We start from the raw sequence: 24,989 nt of genomic DNA on the forward strand, positions 1-24,989 counted from the left end.
ATGCCTACCAACAAATAAGCTAGCATAACACTATAAAATAAAAACTGCTTCACATCAGTTTGATAAAAATAAAGTTACAAAACGACTCTACCCAGTATTGGATTACAGCACTGCAGAGGACACAAATTAGCACCAAATGGTTTCAGCTGCCAATGACTTCACAGAATCTACCACATGATTAGTCTCATCATTGCTGACTGAACGTGGACGTCAGCGCTGGCCCTCTGATGGCTGACCAGAGCAAGGGCTGGGAGAGTGCGCCGCGGTGTCGTCCCAGCCTGTGTGCTCATCTCAGCTCACGTGTGTGCTGTATTAATAAGGCTGCGGTGAGCAGGGCTCTGGTCAGACCTGCGCTACATGCTGATCGCCATGTTTTTCCATCTCCCTGAGCACTGCGCCTCATTAACATGGAACAGACTGATCCCAGCAAGAGGGAAAAAAAAACACAGGATGAGTGGAAACACGGCAGGTGAGAACGGCAAAACAGATTCACTCGTTTTTTTCCACCTCTTCTCCCTCTCTCTTTCATCCCGTCTCTTGGTTCCCTCCCTGTCCAGGCAGTCGAGGTGTCAGCTGTCCCTGGGGAGCTCCGTAAAGGACGGTTCTGGGCCAGCCTTGTGGCAGCAGTAGGATCGGCTGGCTGATGAGTACGTTTGAGACCTCTTCTCGTACGAGCCGCTTTTGGCCTGTTTTTGCTTCATGTGACAGTGGTGATGGTGGCTCATGGAAGCAGAGGTGCGGAGAGATGGGCTCACCAGCAGCCATTTCCATTTCAAAAGCTCTAAATAACCGGATAATGGCAGGGATTGGAGTGGGAGCCCCGACATCTTCTAACACAGGGACAGTCAAGCGGCTCTATTGTCACTGAAGGTTTATCTCCCATTCCTATGGGGGCCATTGCAAGACCGGGCCTGGTATTACCTCAGTGAGGGGGCTCAAGTCAATAACGTCCTAGAGCTCATTGAGCGGGAAAATGGGCCGGGGGGAATGACATGGCTATGCATTAGTGTAAATCTCTCTCTACATTTATATAAATATACAAACCCTTTGGGCTCCGATTTCATCAACTAAAGATCCACACGCTGATAGATTGTGCAAAAATAATTGCTAAATGTGCACTTTAAACATCCACATTGAGCTAATTCATTTACATCGAAATTGCATTAGCTGAGAGCTTTTTTCCCGTGCCATGGTAATTACAGAGAGCAGGGAGGCAGGAGAGATCTAATGATCATTCGGACGGGCCTCTGACCAGGCCCCATTATTCACAGAGCGCCTGTCATATGACTGCGGGTCCCGTAGGGCTCATCAGTGTGCCAGTCCACAGGCATGTAGAGCACTGTCTGCAAGTGCTCACAGACCCCTGATGAGACACACTGATCTGTTGTGCAACACTATGTGCCACAATGCAGGCGTGTAATGCAGCTCGTTATCACACTTAATTATGTTATGCTTCACAGCTGAGCAAGTTAGTGTACACATTTTTGTGGCAGTAAAGTGCACAGCGGTAGACTTCAGGTGAAATATCTCACCTTAAGGTGGAGAAACACTAAGAGGTTTGATTTTCCACAGTCATTGCTGTAGGTGTAGGTCAGATAAACACCTTGAAACACTGGAAATTATAGTAACATATGTTTGTGATTAAGGATGGATAGATAGATAGATAGATAGATAGATAGATAGATAGATAGATAGATAGATAGATAGATAGATAGATAGATAGATAGATAGATAGATAGATAGATAGATAGATACTTCAGAAGGACAGTAAAAGATACTAAATAAATCAAGGATCCACATGAATGTACTAAGGATGTATAAGCATGAGGCGCTTAGTGAGGTATGTGATGATGAGGTACATGTAATAATAATGTGAACCTAGTGGAAAACTGTCCTGATAAATTTGGTAGGATGGGAATAGGGAATTGAGGATTGCCGTTACTGGGAATCCCCCAGATTAGAAATGTGTCCGAGGTTAAACAGGGTCACCACATATGCAAAGGTTCTAGGAAAGCTTCTAGCTTCAGGATGCTAGCAACCAGCTTCCCTAGTGTTTTATAATTGTGTGTGTGTGTGTGTGTGTGTGTGTGTGTGTTTGTTTGTATGTGATTATGAAAGTCATACTTCCCTTGTCCTTTCTGTGGACTCCACAGGGTTGGGAAGGACCTCGCCCTAGTGCTCTAATCACGTCCTGGGGGGCAATACTAGGTCACATGGATAAGGCCTTAAAGAGAAGACTCAGACAACACACACTCATATCCTTTGAGAACCAAACCAAGACCCTAAATTGATAAAAAAAACCCTCATAGAACGTCTCGTCATTAAGAGGACCAGAGGGCCAGCGCCAACACAACTGTCCTATCCTGCCCTGTGTTGTGCTGCATCTTAAACAGAGCGCTCCGTTTAATCCCTGACAGATGAGAAGCACCCTGGAGCTGTCACATACAGTCTGACATTTAAATATGTAGATCTGCCGTGAAATACTGTGTGAAACACCTGTGGAACACAGGCACAGGTGTTTAAAGGAATTTGAAATTTGAAATGAAGATTTAAAGCAAAGAGCAGAATGATAACCATGACTCTCAGAAAAAGAGCTTAAAGTACAACTTCTAGGTGTCAATTCAGGCCTTCCAAAAACTAATTATGCAAATCTACGGAATGAATATGAACCATCATCAAAAGCTGACATCCTGGCAGAGTATGCTACACACCGACATTAGATAATAACCACAGATTAGACCTCAAAAAGCGCATTAAAGAACTGACAGGACAAACAAAAATAAGACTAATGTGTTTTGGTTTCCTATGCATCAAAATGTGGGTAAAGAATATCATTCAGCTCAGGGGAAAGGCAGAGATGATTCCTGAATAAAGATCGATACAGTAGCACAACAAATTCCCCACGGGGCGTGGAACTGTACACCCCCCAGACATTCAATCAGACACGCTGCACCTGCACCAGACAAATGGGACATGTGAAACTAGATAATACACAAGAGGTATTTGTGTGTGTGAGAGAGTGAGAGAGAGAGAAAGAGAGATTGTGGGTGGGTGTTATTTTTAGACTTGGGTCTAATCATTAAAATTTCCTTGAATTTAATGAGGCCATGCAGAGCTCGGAATTGCAGCAGCACTAGCAAATGAGAAGAGGGTCAGTACTGTGAGACTAGATATACAGCTGGAGTACAGAAACAGGGTGAAAAAGTATAATACAAATGAAATGACTGAAGACAACCAAGCCTGCTCATACGGTGTGCTGCATCACTGCATGGTCAGACGCAGAAGACGGGGGGGGGGGGGGGGGGGGGGGTGTCAAGACATTGGGCCAAGCATCAGCACCATGACCCAATCTGGTCCACTCCTACTGAATGAATGGGCTGTGCTGATAAGACACTGACAGCTTCCTCAAGGCACATCATTCTGGCCAGTCAGACAGAATCTGGACCGGTGCCCTGGGCACCAGCGCAGGCTAGGCACCAGGCCATCTCAGGACGCATCTTGGAGTGGTGGCCAAGCCTCCGGTACCAGATCAGCAGCGAGGGCTTGGGAACTCATTTGGTGTGGCGAGACCGAGCTGCTGCACGCACTCGACTCCAGCGTGTGCAAGACTAGCTGGCTGGATGTGCGCCGCTGGAGGAGGCCACTGGAGAAGGGCATCAATTATGTAGTGGGCCTGCTCAGAACACACACACACACACACACACACACACACACACACACACACACAGCCAGCCGAGCATCTGCAGCCTCTCCAAATGCAGCACGCACCGTTGCCATACCAACACAGGGCCATCTTACTGCCGCCTGGAGCTTCCACGTCCCCCCACTCTCCTCCCAGCTGCTCCCCTGCATGGCTGCTGGGAGTCCCCTCAGACTCAGGAGGGATGAGGGGGCAACAGCACTGCAGCAGACACATTTCGTATGCAGGCAGGCAAGCAGGCAGACAGACAGGTGCGTTTCAGCCAGTGATTTGGGGTAGTGTCTACTTAAATGAGATTTTCCCTAATCCTGCTCGTCTTAATCCATACCTCCTCAGGGTCCACATACTGTGTGTGCATCTGTGTGCATGTTTGTGTTTAAAGGGAGGTGTTTTTTCAATAGTCCCTATACACGGCTTTCCCGTTTACCAACAAAACTAGACGCGCGCGCAGCCGTGGGGCAGAAGACGCTTGGTGGTCGTCCACAATGTTATAAACAACCTAAATAGTCGGCTGCTGTAAACTACAATCGGAATTTTTTGTATACCCCTGTTGTCTCAATGATAATAACATCTCATTTTAGGCTATATTTCAGAGTTTGCCGTTCATTTGCATTATTAATATAACATTGTATTGTCATTTTTGGCAAAGACATGCATTCCTTTAGGGATATTGAACATGTTGAACATTCTCTAACCATCGTGATTTCGAATTGGTGCAGTTTTCAGCAACTCATTTTATTCTTTTCATGGAGAGCATAGACTTCCGTAACTTCCGTATCCATCCAACTTCCGGTTGTCAAATGTCTATGGGAAATAACATGGCGTTTCGAAAGATCGTACCTGTCAAACTCTGTAGGTGACAAAGTAGAAAAAGCTGGTGGGCCGATTGGCCTACACACTTCTGCCATCTAGTTTCCACTGGATTTTTTGATTGTCGGTGCCGTTTAAGTAGTAAATGATTATTACTGCTAATCGGGAGCTAGTTCCGATGTACGCGGGTGGAGGAGGGCGTTAGATCTTGCTCACAACCATAGACAGTAAACCAGTCACAACCTAACGTGATGGTCATTTTCACGTGTGATTCATGCGTGGTTTCAGTGGTCTATAAATGTAAATCGTTTGCAAGGTTCAGCCTCTTTTCAACATAACTTAACTTTGGTTTGACTGTGCGAGTTTGTTGGCTGTTATTGAGATATTTGAAAAAGAAATAAATTGCTGACGAAGACACTAAAGACATGACGAGATGAGATTTTTTTTCACGAATAATAGATAATGATAAGCAGACTAGGAATCAGAGGCTGAATCGTATTGAGTCGATAGCTTTATTTTGCATGACCTTGATCAGAACAGTAACGTTTTCAGAATGTATTAACAACCTATCAAACATGATGATTTCACGCAGGGTTAGTGCCACCTCCGTAGACAGGCTCTGGTGTCACGAACTCCATTTCGGTGAAGACAAACTATGAAACATTGCCGTTGCTATGCAACCTTGACTGAGGGAGTCGCGGCGTCTGAAGCGTGCGTTAGCTTAGTGCTTCTTACTGATATATTTCTTACTTTAACGGCACCGCAAATCAAAAAACCCAGTGGAAACTAGATGGCAGAAGTGTGTAGGCCAATCGGCCCACCATTTTTTTCTACTTCGCCACCTACAGATGTTTTACCGGTATGATATTTCGAAACGCCATGTTATTTCCCATAGACATTCGACGCCCGGAAGTTGGGTGGACACGGCTGTTTTGGAGGCGGGACTTATTCAGGAGAGGTCTATTGCTCTATGCTGTTTTATGGTGCTTTCTGCCTCTTTGCGCACACATGTTTTCGTGACGTTGCATAGAAATCCATGTATTAGGGGTGTCACGATTCTCCATTTTTATTATTACTGCATTGCTTATATGTTATTTACTTTTTTGCCTTTTCCTATTCTGTTTCAGGGGGGCTTTTATTTTGAACCGCTTTTTATTTTGAAACTGTTCAACGCGAGGTTGTAATGTAAACAGAACAAACATTAAACAGAGATGTGAACATAGTAAAATGAAACAACACAGAATGATAATGGCTCTTTCCCGAAGTGTGTGTGTGTGTGTGTGTGTGTGTGTAACATGGGTGAGGGACTTTCGTGTACAGAAAAAGGGATGGGTATTTATAGGCGTACCGAAAGGAGATGCATTTTGTTAGACTGCGACTTCACTGAAATGTCCATGGATAAGACGTACATATTAAGATATTATTTCCCAGCATGCTTGGCTCATGTGAGCCACATATCCCAAAACGTGCACCTCAAATGTTCTCACTGTGACTGATCCTGAATCAGATCAGAAGCTGGAGAAGAGCATGCTTGACAAGTAGCAAGTCCAACAGGCCTAGTAGTCTGACCGTACCAGCACATTCTAGGACAAAAGTAACCACATTATACTGAATGAGCCATGCCAAGAATACAACCCCCCTATGAGAGACATTTACTAACTCTGAGTATTAAGGTGCACTTCATATCTGGGTGATTTCTGGTGGAGGGGAAGACGTCTCCAGGGAGAACACAACGGTCATAGTTTTGCAACTGCAGGGAGCTCTAATTACATATTTTAACAGATCACCACTGCTAATCCAAGGCCCTGAACAAGTCGGGTCTCCTGTTCAAATGTTCAACTCTCTGATTGCCTCTCTCAGGGGAAAAGGGCGTGTGAGTTAGTGAGTAGCCCAGCTGGGCGGAAATGGCATGCTTGGCCATGGCAGGACTGAGTCATCACTCGGATGGCACCCATGCCTGCCCAGCATCCCGCTACCAGCCCTGTTGTTTCCATGACCACCTGTCATTAGCTGGGCATGCTGTCGCTTCTCTGACAGGCTAATCGTGAGCTTTCTTCACCAGCTCCAGAGTGCAGTCTGTTTGGGAGAACCCAGCTGTTTGCTGGTCCTGTTCCACACACACACACGGACACATGCACGCACACACACACACACACACACACACACACACACACACACACACACACACACACACACACACACACACACACACACACACACACACACACACACGCGCGCGCGCGCAATCTATATGATATACCGTATAAGGGCAGTAAACTGAAATGCTATTCCGGGCTGAGCCAAAGCCTGTCCACATGGGCCTGAGCTCAGCCCTGGCTCAGCCAACCCAGTGACCTGTCCCCAAATCTGGGCACTGTCCCCATCTGTCCTGTCCTCCCCCGCCTAGATGTACTGTTACTCCCCAGCCATCCTCGGAGGCTGCCAGGGCTCCCTGCAGTGGGTGATGCCCGGAATGACTAATGGGACGGAGCTGAATAAAACATCCCGGAGTTTGCAGTGAACAGGTTCAGACGCACAGCCTGTGCTGAGCAATCTGATCACAGCCATCTGCAACATCTCCCTGTGGTGTTATCTGAGATAGAGAGAGAGAGAGAGAGAGAGAGATAGATAAGGAGAATGACAGGGAGATTAGGAGAAAAAAGGAAAGGTGAGAAAGAGAAAGTCAGAGACTTAGAGAAAGAGAGAGACTTAGAAAGAGAGAGGGAGAGAAAAAGAGACAGAAAGAGACAGACTTAGAGAAAGAGGGAGAGAGGGAAATAGAGAGACTTAGAGAAGGAGAGAGAGAGAAAGAGATAGAGAAGAGGGGGGTGTTTTGGGAGTGGGAGATCAAAGGGAAGGTAGAGAGCAATGCATGGCGGCATGACAAGCCTCCCTGTGTGCCCAGGGTGACATGGGATATGAGAAGTGAAGAGCTGCCAAGCTTACCCCGAAACTCACAATACACACTCGCCTTTCACAACACACCCAGACACACTTAGACTAGTGTGTCTGTGCAGATAAATGTAATGTGGAACAGGAACAGCTCAAACCATGTTATCCCCACCTGAAGGCCGTAGAATCATAATAGTTTGGAGTGGTGTCAACAATAAACTCTCCAACAATGCACAGTGGCACACATACTCAATGCACTAGGCGTACAAGACTTCACTGGCATAGAAATAGACGTTAGAGTCTGGAAATGTGGGGCTGCTATGACTGTGGAGATGTGGACGCTCTCTCCCTCCCTGTCTGTAAAATGTAGTCTCACAGAAGAGAGCAGAGCTTGCGTTGGTCCCCAGACACTCATTGTAAATGTAAACTGAAAGAGTGTTGAACACTAAACTCCTCTGAGCACACACACACAAAGCACACACACCAGAGAGTCTGGTCCAGCGGTGCCATCAGTGAGAAATCTACTGGTGGGTTTAATGGCTCGCACCAATCAGCTTAATGTGCTCCGATGGACCCATCTGACGGACAGACACCGCGAACACAGAGAGCCCCATCTTACTTAATGACACAGGCTCTAGGTGCTCCAAATCCCCCGACTAGTAAGGCTGCACAAGCAGAAGCCACAACTCTTCATTTCATGTTGGAGCAGCGAAGAGCTTGAGGCGATGGAAAAGTCATCATTACCCGAGACACTTCAGGTTCAGGTAGACTACAATATATGTATTACTTCAGGTAGACTACAAAAAATGTATTACAGCATGCCAAGGCATATTAGTAGCAAGCAATAACAAATGAAAAGACAAGTTTCATTACTGCAGCAGGATACAGTCGTTAGAGTTTCTGTCAATCTCTGTCAATCTCCCCACTTCTCCGATTCTCCACTGATCTGTCTGTCTGCCTCTCTGTCATGCACAAACTCTTTCCCTCAAATGCCTACACAAACACACACACACACACACACACAAACTGTGTGACTACAGCTCAAAATAACACAGTTAATGTAGTGTAGTTTGCTGCAGAGAATATTTTTACAGCACTAATGCAGGTTTGAGTGTGTGAGTTAGCCAATAGTGGTGTCTAAAGACTGTTTGCAGTGGCTTGTAGTGTGCAGACTGTGTTAGTGAGTGTTTGTATATATGGTCCTGATTCCTGCATTTTATTTTCTCCCCCATCTGATCAAAGCAAGGAGCTGCAATGCAGTCTTCCCAGCTTCCAGCATGACTCATAAACACTCTGTCTCTCTCTTTCTCTCTCTAACACACACACACACACTCTTTGCCCTGGGGCCTTATAGGCATCAGCCGGATCTGTGAAGCTACCTCCTGCCAGCAGCACAGACACAAACAATAAGCATGCGCAAGCACGCACACACACACACGTTTGCGCACACATACACTCTCTCTCTCTCTCCACACTGCAACACTCACGCAAAAATAACCCTCCCTGATGGACTGTGCCTCAACACTGCATCTCTAAAGGGAACCCTCAGCATCACTCTGAAGCCCCCATGAACACCCGGCCCTGAATATGCACCATGATATGCGTGACCACACAGACAAAGAGCCCCAACCCAGCTAGCATCTAACCCAGCTAGCATCTAGGAAACCTTTCTGTCCTGTACGTCCACTTCCCGTCCCTCCCGGTGCACCAGCTGACCTGGGTAGTGATGCAACAGTGACGTAATAGGCTTGCACACACATCTGTGACGCAAACCTACACTGAGTCCTGACACACCACTTCACACGCAACACAAGCTAGTCTGCTTAAGGTCTTGATGACACAGCATGTGTGTTGAATGTGTGTGTGTGTGTGTGTATGTGTGGGTGCTGTTCACTGAGAGTCAGTGTTAATCAATATGTACCACAATGGACAGCTATTGACCAACATCTCTTTCCTGATTTTTCTTGTTTCCACAAAGGTAACAACCATTAGGCTGTATGTGACAGGCTTTCTGTTTGCTTGTCCTTGTTTCCCAGCAGTCAGTCAACCAAACGTGCTGACAGAGTGACGCAGCATAAACAACACGCTTTTTAGGTTAAACGCAGAGGTTTTGCTTCGTCTTGGCCGAGCGTCCAAACGAATCCTGTAAACGCACTGCCCGAAACCGCACTTTTCTGAAACCTGGTCCCAGAGTGGAGAAATCTGAAACCGTAGCCCGTTTGAGTTCGTTTAGACAGCGAAACCGCACATCCTGCTTGCGTATCGATGATGTCATCGCCACACCTCAGCTGCCCTGGACTTGCACTTATAGTATTGCCTAACAATACTAGTTTTCATACATGACATTACCTACGATAAATATCACAACTGATGCTGCGCAGCGCCGATAGCTTATGACTTGGTGGACTGAACACTGTTTTTCCCGGTGTTTTTTTATGCATTCTAGCTACTGTCAGTGACGCGAGAGAACTTAAGTTATTAGGAAAGTGCGGTGTAAGTTTAGGCTACATTCATTTGTGCGTAGTGCCAGTGTCATTCATTTATTTTACATGTCTAACGGCTCCCACACACAGCTGCGTGCATCGCGTTGCTGGAGACGCATCCCATTCACTTTAAATGGGCTCACGTGATCCGTTGCCGAACTGAATTGTGGGTCCGTCGCGTCGCGTTTCTCCCGCTGCTCGCGTTGAGGAGTTCAGCTGTTGCTGCACCGACAGACGGCACCGGCCAATCAAGCCAATCTACGGACGGCACCAACCAATCACATTACGGTTTTACTTCAAGTCTGGGGCTCTACCGTCGGGAACACCCACTGGAATGCGTTGACGGAACGCAGCTGTGTGTGGGAGCCGTTACAACATATATACATGCATTCACAGTCGAGTGAAATCAGATATAAGCATACAAAGACGCTTAGAACTCACGTTAAGCCGATGGTAGCACACTGAATGCGAATGCACGATTTGATGCAGGCAAAAGTATTGACTGTTACTAACGAAGGTTTTATAGCAATATTATAAATGTGGCGACAGAATAGCCTAGAACTTGGGTAAGCCTTGCGTTTAGTAGCCTAATTGCGGTGATAGCTAAAACTAATGTGAATCACGGACTATCCTACAACCAAAGAAAGTAAAGGTGATTAGTAGGCCTACCTGCGTTAGCCAAATAAAGCACGGGACTGCACCCTTCACAAACCGTAAAATAAAGTTTATTAGTTTTACAGTTGGCTACAGTTGACAGTTCACCATCAGTCCACACAAACAATTCTGGTTTCCTTGCACTAGCCATTTCGCCGTAGCCTATGCTGTCTGTTTTTAAAGCGCACGTTTTGCAAGTTTTGGTGAATTTCTGTAAAGACACAGTGTCACCTATAGGGGGTGTGGCCTGGGGTATGAAGTAACGTGTTGAGTCGTGTTGAGATGGATCCGTTTGGACGCAAATATTCTTGATACGGTTCCAGGGAAGACTAGGCGTGTGGACTAGGCCTTAGTCACCATTGGACTTCTCTTATCAGGCAAATGATGTATTTTACTTGGAAAGAGAAAGTAAGTATTCATACTGCAATAAGAAAGTGACCAATAAAATGTCTCTACCTCTGATTGTCCTGGGGCTTTTTGATGGACAGCTACACAAGCCAATGAGGTCACCTGAAAACGCCAGCTATAACGTTGCCATGAAGTCATCATCAACAGCAACAGAAGAATAGCTGCCGAGTTCACTTTAGCAGGTCCAGAACTCAGAGATGATGAGCTGATCAGGGCTGGAAGGGCTTCAGCACCACAGAGGAGGAATTTACAACAGCTACAGACACAGACACCCAACTCCATATTTGACATGTCAGAGACATGAGACAATGACATATTGCAGACAATACTGCAATTGCAAGAATACTTCACACCACACCATGACAAAATAAAATGGCCAATATGTGCACAGTAAACACACTGTTATTTCCACTATGATTGATATGTCCTACAGAAACTTTGTAGATATGAGGTCACTGACCAGCGAAATAAACTGCTGAGCAAGTGACAAAAAGAGGAAGATAACAGAAGAGTGAAACAGAGGAGAGGAGAGGAGAAAAGCGGTTGACAGGAAGAGCAGTGAACTGTGAGGTAAAGGAGACCATTTGATTCCTCTGCAGACAGAACGCACCAGAGGGACAGGGTTAAAGATGGAAAAGACAACAGAGAGAGATTAAAGTCCATGTTCACTTTTTTATCGCAGTAGTAGATTTACGAGAGGGGACCTCATGCCACAGTAAAGTCACTGCACCACTCAAGCAAGGTAGTGTTTTATATCACAATGCTAAAAAGGTTCTGTACTTTGTTCCGTATGGCATCTACAGCTCTCTGAAAAAGGGGCAGGCGCCTACTGCTGAAAGCCTTTGTAAATATGTGACAATCCAGACTCCACTGATAAAATATGGAGAAAATGCCCTTTCTTATCTCGTTCCATCAGAGCTGTTGTTAGAAGCCAAGCTATTAACCCCCACTACATAATGCATTATTAAGTCAGTGGGGACATTTCTCCAGTCAGATTAATCTGATTACGACCTGCAGGATGAATTTGTTGTCAATTCCAGACATTCAAGGAAAATGACATTGTGCTAGCAAAACAATCCTGTGTGGCTTTACTAATATGACATTTATATCGAAACTATCACTGAAGCGAATCTTACATTGCCCAAGGACGTAATCTCTTTCTCTCTCTGCTCCTCACTTTTTCAATGCCAGTTTGTTTCTTTGCTTCAGTGCTGTTGGCTATGGCTCCTTAACAATGTAAACAGACTGAACTGAAGGACCCCCTGTGGCACTGTGAAAACACAACATACCAGAAGTCGAATGCTATCTCTTCAATGGGAGCCTCCAGATCCTCAACATGTGCAATACAGAATCTACTGGTGTCAGCTAAATTGCCTTTGCTATGTCCCCTGTGCGTCCGGTCTTAATTCGGTGTAAGGGCCACTGCATAGATGCATGCTATATTTCATGTGAACCAGTAATTCTATCCTAGTACAGTGGGAGGAAGGCTTTGCATGACATGCGCTCTCACGTAACCAAATCCACATGCAAGGCAAAGCACTGGCGAAGGACTGCAGCGCAGAGCCCGTCAAAATGGCCTCCTCATGTGTGTGTGCTGCATGTTGTGGGAGACAGGCGCCTGCCTGCCGTTTGCAAAGCCATCTGTTTGCTACAGCACCTATGAGTCAGCCCGGCGCTCGGGGGGCAAAGTGCTCTGGTGATGCAAGGGCCCCCAGGCTTCATGGAAGGAGCCCAGCACTATTAACACACAGCAACAACGCGCCAGTTTGGGCCATTCCAATGCACTGTAATAAATCTACAATTAATCATTGACAGTCGACACATAAAACCAGCCTGTCTATGTGCCAAAGTCTGTGTTGTGGGAAGGAGGTGAGGAATGTTTGCGGTTTACGAATGCATCACTGCGGCCCTCCCATGTGCCCGGCAAGTTCCAGTATGGTGCAGGACGCAGAACGGCCATGGTGCCTGAGGAATGGGCTGTAATCGAAGGCACTCTGAGCCGGAGCAATGTACTGACCTTCATGGCCTCTGCCTTCTCAGTTAGCATGGCCGCCTTCTAATAAAGAACAGTGATTCACAGAAGAGACCCCATTGCCCTTGCTGGGGAGTGCATGTGTGAGGGACAGAGTGAGTGAGTGTGTGTGTGTGTGTGTGTAGGGTGACAAAGAGGGAGAGAAAGACAAAGAGAAAAAGAGACAAAGAGAAAAAGAGAAAGAGAGACAGAGAGAGAAAGAGAAAGAGAGAGACAGAGAGAGACAGAGAGAGAAGCGGGAAATGAGTCACAGAGAGAGATGGAGATACTTGTGCATTGTCACGCAAAGGTTGGACTTATGGCAGTGTTCCCCTGGCGGAGTCCTGCTCCGTAAAGCACATAATCACAAGCTTTTATTCCCCCCCCCCCTCGCAGCACACTGGACATGCAGAGATTCAGAGGCCAGTCTAAGCAATCACATCACATCACAAGCACATAAGCCACTGAGCTCAGGGCACTCTGTGGCTGGAAGCTGCACGGGACGGGCCAATGGCCATGCCTGTGTGCATGTGAGACTTAGGTGCTACTGCCGCTCCATAATGTGGTTTTATTGCCCATCCCCCTTCGCCTTATGCTGTAGGGTGGGGGTTTGGGGGAGTGGGATGTGGCAGTTGGGGGTGCAGAACAGTTGCCTGCAGATTAATGGAGCAGACTTTAGAGCCGGAGGTCTGAGCTGGGCTAGATTAGAGCTCCTGAGATGGGGGACCCTTCTGTTTGCTCAAAGTATGTGTGCATGAAAACACACACACACACACACACACACACACAGCTTTCAGGGGAGGACAGCTTCATTGGTGACTGTAGCTCTGGAGCTGTCCATTAAATATATATAGCCTACAGATCTTGAATTGACTACAAACACTACAAGTGAGCAGCCATAGTCACCAATACAAAACACATAAAAGCACAGGATGAGCAATTAGAGAAAATGAAAGGCAACGACCATTTAAATACAGTGTAATTCCCACATTTTAAACTGCACTGCTATGTGTATTTATGGAAGTCTCTATGCCATACTGCATGACCTCAAGATCTGAACCTGGCCTTTGAAGGGACATTTCTCCAGAGGGTCTAGCTGGGGTGGGCGGCAGGAGGCAGGCAATGGACCAGTGACTCATCCTCCGTCCTGCTGTTCCACCCGGAGCTCGTGTGTCCTCTCCTACTCTCTCTCTAGGGGAGTGCACAGCTCGTGCTTATTTGCAGTCTGCCTAGTGAACCGGTGACTGAAACCATTTGGTTGCAGATCCGCGATTTTGTGGCCTGTCCACGTGAAGCAAGAAACACTACAGAACAAAGATGTGCATTTATGACTAACGCATTATTTAATAATCAGATACGCAAAGAGCGGGGAGATGTTGGAAACCATAAACGCCTCACACAAAAACCGTTACAAAAATCCCACAAGACAGTCATGGCTGAAGATAGGATACTAGTCATGAATTATACTTGTACAATGTACTGTACATGGATTTTTGTGATTTAAAGGGCACCAAGGTCAGGGTAAGCAACCGTTAACAACCATCAACTAGGGCGCTCAGCACAATTACCTAACATCCCTATAATATGCAACTCACGCAGAATCCCTAATTAGAGATGAATCACTGGGACACCCTGTGTAGTGGACCTATACTTTCATAGGGCAGGCAGCCCCGTATTTTATACCGATACTATCACATAACACCCGGGAATGTCATCTGAAGGGGAGTCTGTCCACTGTCACATTTTCATACAGTCTGTCCAACGAACCGTGACGTTGTCCATTAAGCTTACGCGCAGGACAGTTTACGTTTTTTTTATGCCTTTTTAATCTACATTCAATTAAATTCACTAGTTAGTACAATTCGTATTGACTGCAGAACTATAGGCCTATATTATCAAATGCTATGTTATGAAATGGTTTTAAATAGTTGTCTCCACATAACGTGTAGATGAAAAATGTCCATCGATATACACAACAAAATGTATTTGCCCGTATACATGCGCATTTCGAGCAATATTTGCGCATAGGCTGCGGTTTACGTTATTCCGTATGGGCTGCATAGAGACCGGCGAATTCACTGCTGTACGAGGTGACGACTGCAACACAGCATACATCTCCATCTTCACTGTGCATCTTGCACTTGTGCTTACCTGAGTGGCTTTGTGGAATTGCTTCTTTAGTCCTGCTACTGACATGGCTCCGGCTGCTGTGTTACTCTACTCTGAGAATGGATCTGTATGTGGACCACAGTGGGGGCCGCTGTCCTAATGCGTGGTTCTAGTATCTGTCGAGGCAAACCCTACTCGTGCGTCTTAACTACTGGGGATTCCAGGCGCAGGGGCTGGCTCAAGCTATGTTAAGGCTATGGAATGTCAACTCGTATGCAGACACGCTAGTGACGTCGATTCAGTCGCTAGCCAGCCCTCTTAAAGGTGCAGTCGAAATAGTGTTGCTTGTTTATTACAACTGCCAGCCGTGCCAAGGTATTCTAAGGCATTTAGCGTAGATTCCCATAATCCTATTTTAACTTATAGCAGTGTGACGTTTAAAAGGAAGGTGCTAAAATTGGGAAACAGAGCATGCAACGGTGGAATCTCTGTTACGAACGGAAATTACGTCACGAAAAACAAGACATTTTGTTAGTTATTCTCACTTAGAATTTAGAGAGGACTGATCACCTAAATGACTGGATTACTATAACCTGTGATGTGCTCCTCTGTGGGGGGAAAAATCAACATTTATTTCATTTCACAAAACAATCGAGATCACGGAGGAAACTGCCCTCTACTTTAACATAGTGTTTACTGTTTACTGTAAGCCATATACTGTAGGGTAGTCTATACAACTAAAGCAACTGTCCCTTAAAGGGAGGAAGGGACATTATACCTCAGTACTACTACTGCCTTATGCAAACAGACACTAGCCTACAAAGGAAAGGCTATTGGGCCTATAGCACCCCACATGGGCTCGTTGTCTTCAGCACCTTGGACAGCGGACTGACGCACAGTTCTGCAGAAAACACGTGAGCCACAGTTATCCACTCATAGCAAGCGACGTCACCAATGGGTAAAAAAAAAACAAAAAAAAACTAAAGCACTGTCCAGCACGAACTTAGAAGACAGGGACTCAAATGCCTTCTTAGTTGGCTGCACTTTATGCGCTTGAACGTTGCCTAAACAAGTTTCCTCAAGAAAGTCAGGAACAGGGAATGATAGGCCTACAAACCACCGAAATATTCAATATCTCTCCCACAACAAATCTGTTCAGGGGTAAAGTGCTTTGGTAAACTGTGGGCAGGAAGTGCTACATGTAGATTACCCATCCATGTTTCATAGGCCTGCTAGTGCCTAGTCACATAGCCTACTGTTAGAATACAAACATATTGCACACCCACAGGCGCATTACAACATGAGCAGAGTATGAATTTCACAGTTAAAGGCAACATAATGGTACCGTGGCAGAGTCGTCTAGCTGAAAACACACCTTTTAATTAGCATATTTTAGCAGCAGTGAGAACAGTATATAGCCTATTGGAGAAAGCCACACTTGATCTTTGACATTTTTTTTTTTTGTAATATCCTGGCGCTTATGAGCAGCTTCAAGGACAGGACTGTTTTGGAATTTCTGGAGAACGCATATAGGTGGATATTGTAATCACAACCATATGGTCTCGCCAAATATCTGCTGTTGACTCGCCATCTGCCTCTTAACAATTACACGAGTAGATGCAGGCTGAAGTGGGCGCTGGGCCCCCTCCTATTAAAATGCTGCCTCTATCTGTCTGATTGCGCTCCAGGAGATCTCCGAGCCAAGGGCATCAACATGCGTCAGATGGTGCGTGGGAGTCTGCTGCTCCCGCTGGGAACACCCACCCACCATCCACACGCTTCTATCTCCAAACGGAATTCTATTAGTCTGAGGAACTCGACTTTTACGTTGGACAATGTTTTACTGAAAAATTAGACAAACGTGAAGCTGCAGGAAGCGCAGTCAGTAGTACATATATGGGCACAATGACACGAGCTGTTTGTGCGGGTTAGTAGTTGGATGTTGGATTCAGGATGTCGGATCTGAGCTGATGCTGCCCTCAAGTGACTATATTGTAAAGTGCATATGAGAGAATAAACCTATTTGAGTATAAACGTCTGCACAATGTTCCATATTTCGACAGACTAAAAGACAAATCGTTTTCTAAAGGGACAAATAGAAAAAAAAAAACAGAATAATGTGTAGGTACAAATACCATAGTGTGATTCCTATTTCTCTTTCTGAAATGCATGACAGAATTCAAGATCTATGGTGGATATGGAAAAAAAATCAACACATTAAAAACTATGTTTCAGAACATTTAGACAACATCTTTATCAAATAGAATTTCTATTCTTGTATAGACTTAAAACAGTCTCATGTGTTTTCCGGAGTATACATTTGGCATGCACGCACACACACACACCCACACACACATAAACATAATGTGTTTCAGCTTAATTAGTAGTAGCTCTATCAATGGTATCGGATATTTATAGAATGTCTTATAGATCACAGTACACCTATGTTAAACTAAAGAATGTTTAGCCAACAATAAACAATTGATGAATTTGATTAAATGTAACATGTTAAATGTAATATATTTTTGATACACTCTTTCCTTGTGTATTGATTTGATGCATTTGTTGTTAATAAATGAATTGCTTATATCATCTTGATAAGTAAATTAGTATACATTCACTGGCTCCCCTCCATGAAAAACATGAACCTTACTGCTTATTTATTGTCACCATCTAGTGGTGAAATAGGTACACAGCCATTTCATCTCCTCTTCATACCTCTATAAATATATGGTGGAGGCACTTTAACTACAGACTGGCCTTCTCACCTCGAAAACCCTGGGAAATGAAACTGGTGGTTGCTGATAACCAAGAACACAAATGTGAGAATGAATTACTGAAAAGTAGTGTGAGCATGTAATAACATGAGCTAACATGCTTACAGTGCATACAAAAAGTATTCACAGCGCTTCACTTTTTCCACATTTTGTTATCTTTCAGACTCCTCGTAAAATTGATTAATTTATTCTCATCAATCTACACACAATACTCCAACACTACACACACAAAAAAAACTCTTTGGAGCGTTTTGTAAATTTAAAAAAAAATAAAAGACTGAAATATTCCATTTACATAAGTATTCAGACCCTTTGTAAATATTCCATTTACATAAGTATTGATGCTTGTAATTGAGCTCTAGTGCATATTACTTCTATCAATGGTCCTTGAGATGCTTATACAACTTGATTGGAGTCCACCTGTGCCTAAATTAATTCACTGGACATTATTAGGAAAGGCACACATCTCTTTATATAAGGTCTCACCAGCTGATGTGAGAACCAAGCCACGAGGTTGAGAGAATTGTCTGTAGACCTGTGAGACAGGGTTGTGTGAAGACACAGATCTGGGGAAGGATACAAGCACATTTCTGCAGCATTGGAAGTGCCCAAGAGCACAGTAGCCTCCATCATTCTCAAATGGAAAACGTTGGAACAACCAATAGTTTTCCTAGATCTAGTCGCTCAGCCAAACTGAGTAATCCGGGATGAAGGGCCTTGGTTAGACGTAACCAAGGATCCAATGGTCACTATGAATGAGATCCAGAGTTCCTTTGAGAGGATGAGAGAAGCGTAAAGAAGGACTTTTCTTTGGACGTTTCACATTTGTACAGAATTCAGCATGCATGCATATTTCACATCCATAAAGTGCAATAGGCAGAATGGTGATGTTGAATATTTTGGACCAGATTTAAATGGGAATCTATTTGCTGAAAATGTTTTTTATAGCATAAAATGCTCTTTGTGATGTTTTCTTTTAGTGCATTCACTGCAAGATCAAAGTTGCTTGAGGTGTTCATTTTTAAACCAAGATAATTATAGTTTGTAACATTCTCTAGGGTGGTGTTACCTAGAGTGAACAAGTGTCTGGTTTGTTTTTGGAAGATCATAACTTTTGATTTGTCCAAATTGACTGTGAGAGCCCAGTTCTGACAGTACTGCTCTAGCAGGTCCAGGTGCTGCTGTAGACCGTGTTCAGTGGGCAACATCAGTACCAGGTCATCCGCATAGAGCAAGAATTTAACTTCAGTGTCCAACAGGGTGGGCCCAGGTGTTGCAGATTGTTCCAGTAACATCGGTAATTCATTAATATAAATGTTGAACAAAGTTGGGCTCAAAATGCAACCCTGCCTCACCCCACACCCTTGAGTGAAGTATTCAGTTCTTTTGTTGCCAATTTTTACTCCAAATTTGTTGCCTGTATATATTGATCTACAATGACGTTATACATTTTGCCCCCTACAGTACACCGCTTTGAAGGATTTTAAAGTACTTTTCTCTGTTTATGTAACCTTGTCTGTTTGTTTATACCTATGTATAAAACTGTAAAGCGTCTTTGAGTGTCTAGAAAAGCGCTTTAAAAATAAACACATTATTGTTATCAATACTTACTGACAGAGTTAAAATAATATCAATCCAAATGCGATGTAAATCCATGGTAATATTTACAGTGTAATCGACCTGTTAAGGCCTTCCCTACATAGCCTTTCTGAAGGGACATATAGTACTTGTATTAATCAGAACCAAGGTTTATACTGAATATAGCCATAATTTATGTCAATCATGTTTTTTTTTTACTTTAATTTCCAACATGGATGGGTTTCTATGGCAGAATATCCATCTGTAGTGATTCTGCATGCATGGTCATAATACAGTGCCCATAAAAAGTATTCACCCCCCTTTGGATATTTCCACTTTTACCGTTTTAAATGATGTAATATTGATCAATTTAACTTGCCCTTTTTTCCAATGATTTACAAAAATCCCCTCTTTAATGTCAACGTGATTTCTACAAAGTAATGTTAATAATATAATAATATATACTGCAAAATGAGCGATTGCATAAATATTCACCCCCTTCAAGTCACAATTTAGTAGATACACCTTTGGCTGCAATTAAAGCATGGAGCCTGCGTGGATTGGTCTCAGTTAGGCTTGCACGTCTTGATACTGTAATTTTACTCTATTTTTCTTTGCAAAATGTAAATTTAAATATAAATCAGGTTTCTCGGCCAAGAATACAAGGAATTTGGTCTCTGTATTTATCCCATCCGTGAATTAGTGAACACACAGAGCACACAGTGAACACACAGTGAGGTGAAGCACACACTAACCCAGAGCAGTGAGCTGCCTTGCTACAGCGGCGCTCGGGGAGCAGTGAGGGGTTAGGTGCCTTGTTCAAGAGCACTTCAGCCATTCCTACTGGTCGGGGATCGAACCAGCAACCCTCCGGTTACAAACCTGAAGCCCTAACCAGTAGGCCACGGCTGCCCACTGCTCAAGCTCTGTCAGGTTGGAAGGGGATTGGGTGTGAACAGCCCTTTTCAAGTTCAGCCACAGATTTTCTATAGGATTGAGGTCTGGGCTTTGACTTGGCACTCCAGAAAATTCACCTTGTTGTCTTTAAACCATGTCTGTGTAGTTTTCACTGTATGCTTCGGCTCATTGTCTTGCTGGAAAGTAAATCTTCTCCCAAGTCGTAGTTCTCTTGCTGACTGAATCACATTGTCCTCCAGGATTTCCATATATTTTGCTGAATTCATTTTACTTTTACCTTTACAAGCCTTCCAGGGACTGCTGTCAAGAAATATCCCCACAACATGATGCTACCACCACCATGCTTCAAATTAGGGATGGTGCGTTTTTAGTGATGTGCAGTGTTTGGTGTACGCCAGAAATAGCAATTAGTCTGATGGCCAAAAAGCTCAATTTTGGTCTCATCAGACCAACAAACTTCCATTTGACCTTGGAGTCTCCCACATGTTGTTGGGCGAACTTTGGTCAAGATTTAATAAGAGATTTGCCATTCACCCATAGAGCTTTGACTGGTGAAGAACTTGAGCAAAAGTTTCTCAGCTGCTGAAACTTTTAACGGTAACATTTTACTTGACAGTATCGACATAACGTCCCCTTAGAATTATAAGGTTCTATCTGACATTTTTGTCAAAATTGAGTTATTTACATATTCTTATTCTGTGACACCTTAAGAAGATGAGGTGAAGTGTTTCTTGTAGTTGTATGCATTTTTGGACATTATATCTGAAGAGGTTTGTTCCACTTAGCAGTATAACTCTATGGAATTCTAAGACTTTGAAGCTCAATATCTCAGAACTACTCAGAACGCAGATAGAACCCTATAATTCTAAGGGGACGATAAGAGTGACATGACACTGTCATGACACATATACCCTAACCCTAATCCTAATCATAACCTCTAACCCTAATCCTAACCCTAACTCTAAGATGGTTACACTTTACTTGACAGTATCGACATAAGAGTGACACGACACTGTCATGACACATGAACCCTAACCCTAATCCTAATCATAACCTCTAACCCTAATCCTAACCCTAACTCTAAGATGGTTACACTTTACTTGAAAGTATCGACATAAGAGTGACATGACACTGTGTCATAAACAAGTCATAAACATTTATGACATAACGCTTCTGTCATTAAGTGTCATTCGGTTTTTGTCATAACAAGTTAGGGTTAGGTTTAGGGTTAGAGTTGGGATTAGGGTTAGAGGTTAGGATTAGGGTTCATGTGTCATGACACTCCTATGTCAACACTGTCAAGTAAATTGTTACCAAATAATATGGTCACATAGCACTAGTATGTGATAGCACTGTTTCTCTGACACTGTGATCAGCAGCATTGGAGCGCCACAGGGAACTGTGCTCTCTCCAGTCCTGTTCACCCTGTACACATCTGACTTCTGCTTCAACACCGAGTCATGCCACATGCAGAAGTTTTCTGATGATACTGCAATTGTGGGGTGTATCAGGGACGAGCAAGAGGAGTACAGGAGCCTGGTGGAGGACTTTGTGCAATGGTGCAAACTCAATCACCTTCAACTCAACACTTTAAAGACCAAGGAGATGGTGGTGGATTTCCGCAGGTCTAAGCCCGCTCTGCTACCAGTCTCCATTGATGAGGTCAATGTGGAGGTGGTAAGCACCTACAAGTATCTGGGTCTCCACGTGGACAATAAACTGGATTGGTCAGCCAACACTGACACACTCTACAAGAAAGGGCAGAGCAGACTGTACTTCCTGAGGAGGCTGCGGTCCTTCAATGTGTGCAGCAAGCTCCTCAGGATGTTCTACCAGTCTGTTGTTGCCAGCGTCCTCTTCTATGCAGTGGTATGCTGGGGAGGAAGCACAAAGAAGAAGGATGCTGGGCGACTTGACAGGCTGGTAAGGAAAGCTGGCTCTGTAGTGGGAGTGCATCACTTCAATATCTGACAAAAGGACCCTGAACAAACTGATCAACATTTTGGACAATGAGTGTCATCCACTCCACAGCACTATTGTAAAGCAGAAGAGCCTGATCAGCTGGAGACTTCACTCACTGTTTTGCACAACAGACAGACTGAGGAAGTCATTTGTCCCCAGGGCCATTGAACTGTTCAATGCTTCACTTGGCATTGAACAAGTGAAGGGCAGGGAAACTTGGCAGGATTTCCCCCTCTGCTGGAGAAATTGTGCATTATGCTATTTCAAACTGTGGAAAAAGGTAACGATAAAGCACATGGATTTGTTTACAAGCTAGCAAAACGGTTAGCATAAGTTCGGTAGACAATGTGGATGTTGCAAGGTAAGAAACACGATTTAAAACAAGTTTCTTGTTTCTCACTTCTCTTTCCGGGACGGTAGTCTCAATGTTGCAAGGTTGGTTTTCCGTCTGGGGACGCTAGGGGCAGCGGGAAAAGTCACCATTTTCACCGGAACAGGTCATTTAACCATCCAAATGATTTCTAAACGGGTTTATTACATTGAAATAGTTGCCAAGTTCCCCTTTAAGGGAAGAGGAGAGATAGACTTCTCCGCATAGTCTGTCTTCCTCTCCACCCTCTCCATGTTTGGATACTGTCTGTCCACTAGCCACATTTTACCACTGTCTTACTGCTACTGTTTTACTGCTACACTGTTTTTCATGCTATATTAGCACACATGACCAATGGCTTCTGCTACAATACTGAATGGCTGTAACCCTATTACCTCAACCTATTCTTGCACTGTCATAGTTTTTAATATTACCTTGTCTACATTATACTCTACTCTCTTATTTGTCCATATTATTTATGCTGGTCTCTAGACCTTATTCTTGCACTGTTGGACTACTTTTTGCACCTTCACCATGACACTCACTCTCTTGAGCACCTTACCATGCACACAGAACTACAGGCCAGTCCCGGCCCTGTCACTGCAAGCGTCTCATGCTTGATCACCCTCAAGCACACTGTGGATTTTTTTATTTAATTTATATAGTATATTTAGTATTTAGTTTTGTTAGTTTTTCTTACCTTCAACTGTCTCTATTGTACAGTGGAGTTTTGTTATATGTTAATACTGTACTTATACTTAATATTTACCATTTCTGCTACAAGTGCATGTTGTGTGTGATGTTTATGCTACTGAGACCTTGAATTTCCCCTTGGGGATCAATAAAGTATCTATCTATCTATCTATCTATCTATCTATCTATCTATATCTAGTATACGTTAGGAATATATTTACAACTTTTGTTAATATTTTAAAGTACTGTATTTGTGCTATTGCTTTATTTTATATATTTTTCTTTGGCACAGGAAAGATAAAATCACAGTTTTTCCTCTCTCACCAGGTACTACTTTGATGCAATAATGAGAATGACATTGTAGTGCTTAGCTGATGGAGACAGCTGTTGTCACCCATCCTAGCTCTTTGGCTGCAGCTTTATCACATCACAGGCCCACGTTCAAGGGAGAGTAGGGTGATGGCTCACTGGGTGACTTGCTGTGGGGCCATCAAAGGTGTGTCCGGTGTGTGCCTAGTATGAACTGTAAAGGGACCCCTAGGTTAGGTTGTGTGAGGGACCCCTGATATGGATGAGGCCTTATTTAATGGGGCACCTTGGGACAGTAGTAGAGGTGTGAATGTGTGGAAGATGCTTACGTATGTGTCCCTGTGTGTGCAGGCATGGATTTGCTCACTTTACAAACGAGAGAGGTCTGTGATCACACTGTGCCTTCCACCATGAAGACAAAAGAACACTCCAAACAACTCAAAGAAAAGGTTATTGACAGCATAAGTGAGGGGATGGATACAAAACAAATTCAAGTCACTGAACATCCCCTGGAGTTCAGTGAAATCCACCATTAAGGAATGTAAGGAATATGGCAAATGTGCAAATCTGCCTAGAGCAGGCCAGGCCGTCACCACAGACTGAGTGACAAAAAAAAAATCATTACATTTAAAGGGAAACTTGGCAGGATTAGCTATATTTCCCCCTCTTTTGGAGAAATTGTGCATTATGCTATTTCAAACTGTGGAAAAAGGTAAACGATAAAGCACATGGATTACAAGCTAGCGAAACGGTTAGCATAAATTTGGCAGTTTTTTGTTTCTCACTTCTCTTTCCGGGACGGTAGTCTCAATGTTGGTGTTCCGCCTGGGGACGCTAGGGGCAGCGGGGAAAGTCACCATTTTCACCGGAACAGGTCATTTAACCAAATGATTTCTAAACGGGTTTATTACGTTGAAATAGTTTCCAAGTTCCCCTTTAATTCAATGATTAAATTTTTTTTTTCTAACCTGAATAGGGTTTACATTTTTCCTCCAAGATGTTTTCCTATACGGAGTACTGAATACTGTAATACTGAAATACTGAATTTTAGGGGGGTGGTCAGGTGGTGGTTGTCACAAAAGTACCTGTCAACATATTCTGTCAGGTCTTGTGACACCTGTGATCCCTATGGTCGTGATGCGACCACACCAAGCTAAATATGCACAGATCTGCCTTTTTATGAACTCTTGCAAACACACATATAAACTTAACTATAAACATTTTTATATTCGTTAATTGGTTATTGTGTGTGTACCCCTCTTGATGGGAATGGTGCTGGCCTGGATGGAGCTCTTATGTGCTCACCTGTATTGTC

At 44.0% G+C, this 24,989-nt stretch overlaps 1 protein-coding gene across 2 annotated transcripts in view; it reads right to left on the bottom strand.

Annotated features, from left to right (window-relative positions):
- The window catches only part of sh3gl2a (SH3 domain containing GRB2 like 2a, endophilin A1), a 32,801-nt gene extending 17,486 nt beyond the window's left edge, over window positions 1–15,315 (bottom strand). For both annotated transcript variants that reach the window (XM_042108636.1, XM_042108635.1), the window contains exon 1: window positions 15,110–15,315. In XM_042108636.1, the coding sequence (XP_041964570.1) occupies window positions 15,110–15,154 (45 nt within the window). In that variant the 5' untranslated portion in view covers window positions 15,155–15,315. The remainder of the gene's footprint in view (window positions 1–15,109) is intronic.
- Window positions 15,316–24,989: the final 9,674 nt, after the last annotated feature.

Source organism: Alosa sapidissima, chromosome 1 (genome assembly GCF_018492685.1).
Source record: "Alosa sapidissima isolate fAloSap1 chromosome 1, fAloSap1.pri, whole genome shotgun sequence".
Taxonomy (NCBI): domain Eukaryota; kingdom Metazoa; phylum Chordata; class Actinopteri; order Clupeiformes; family Clupeidae; genus Alosa; species Alosa sapidissima.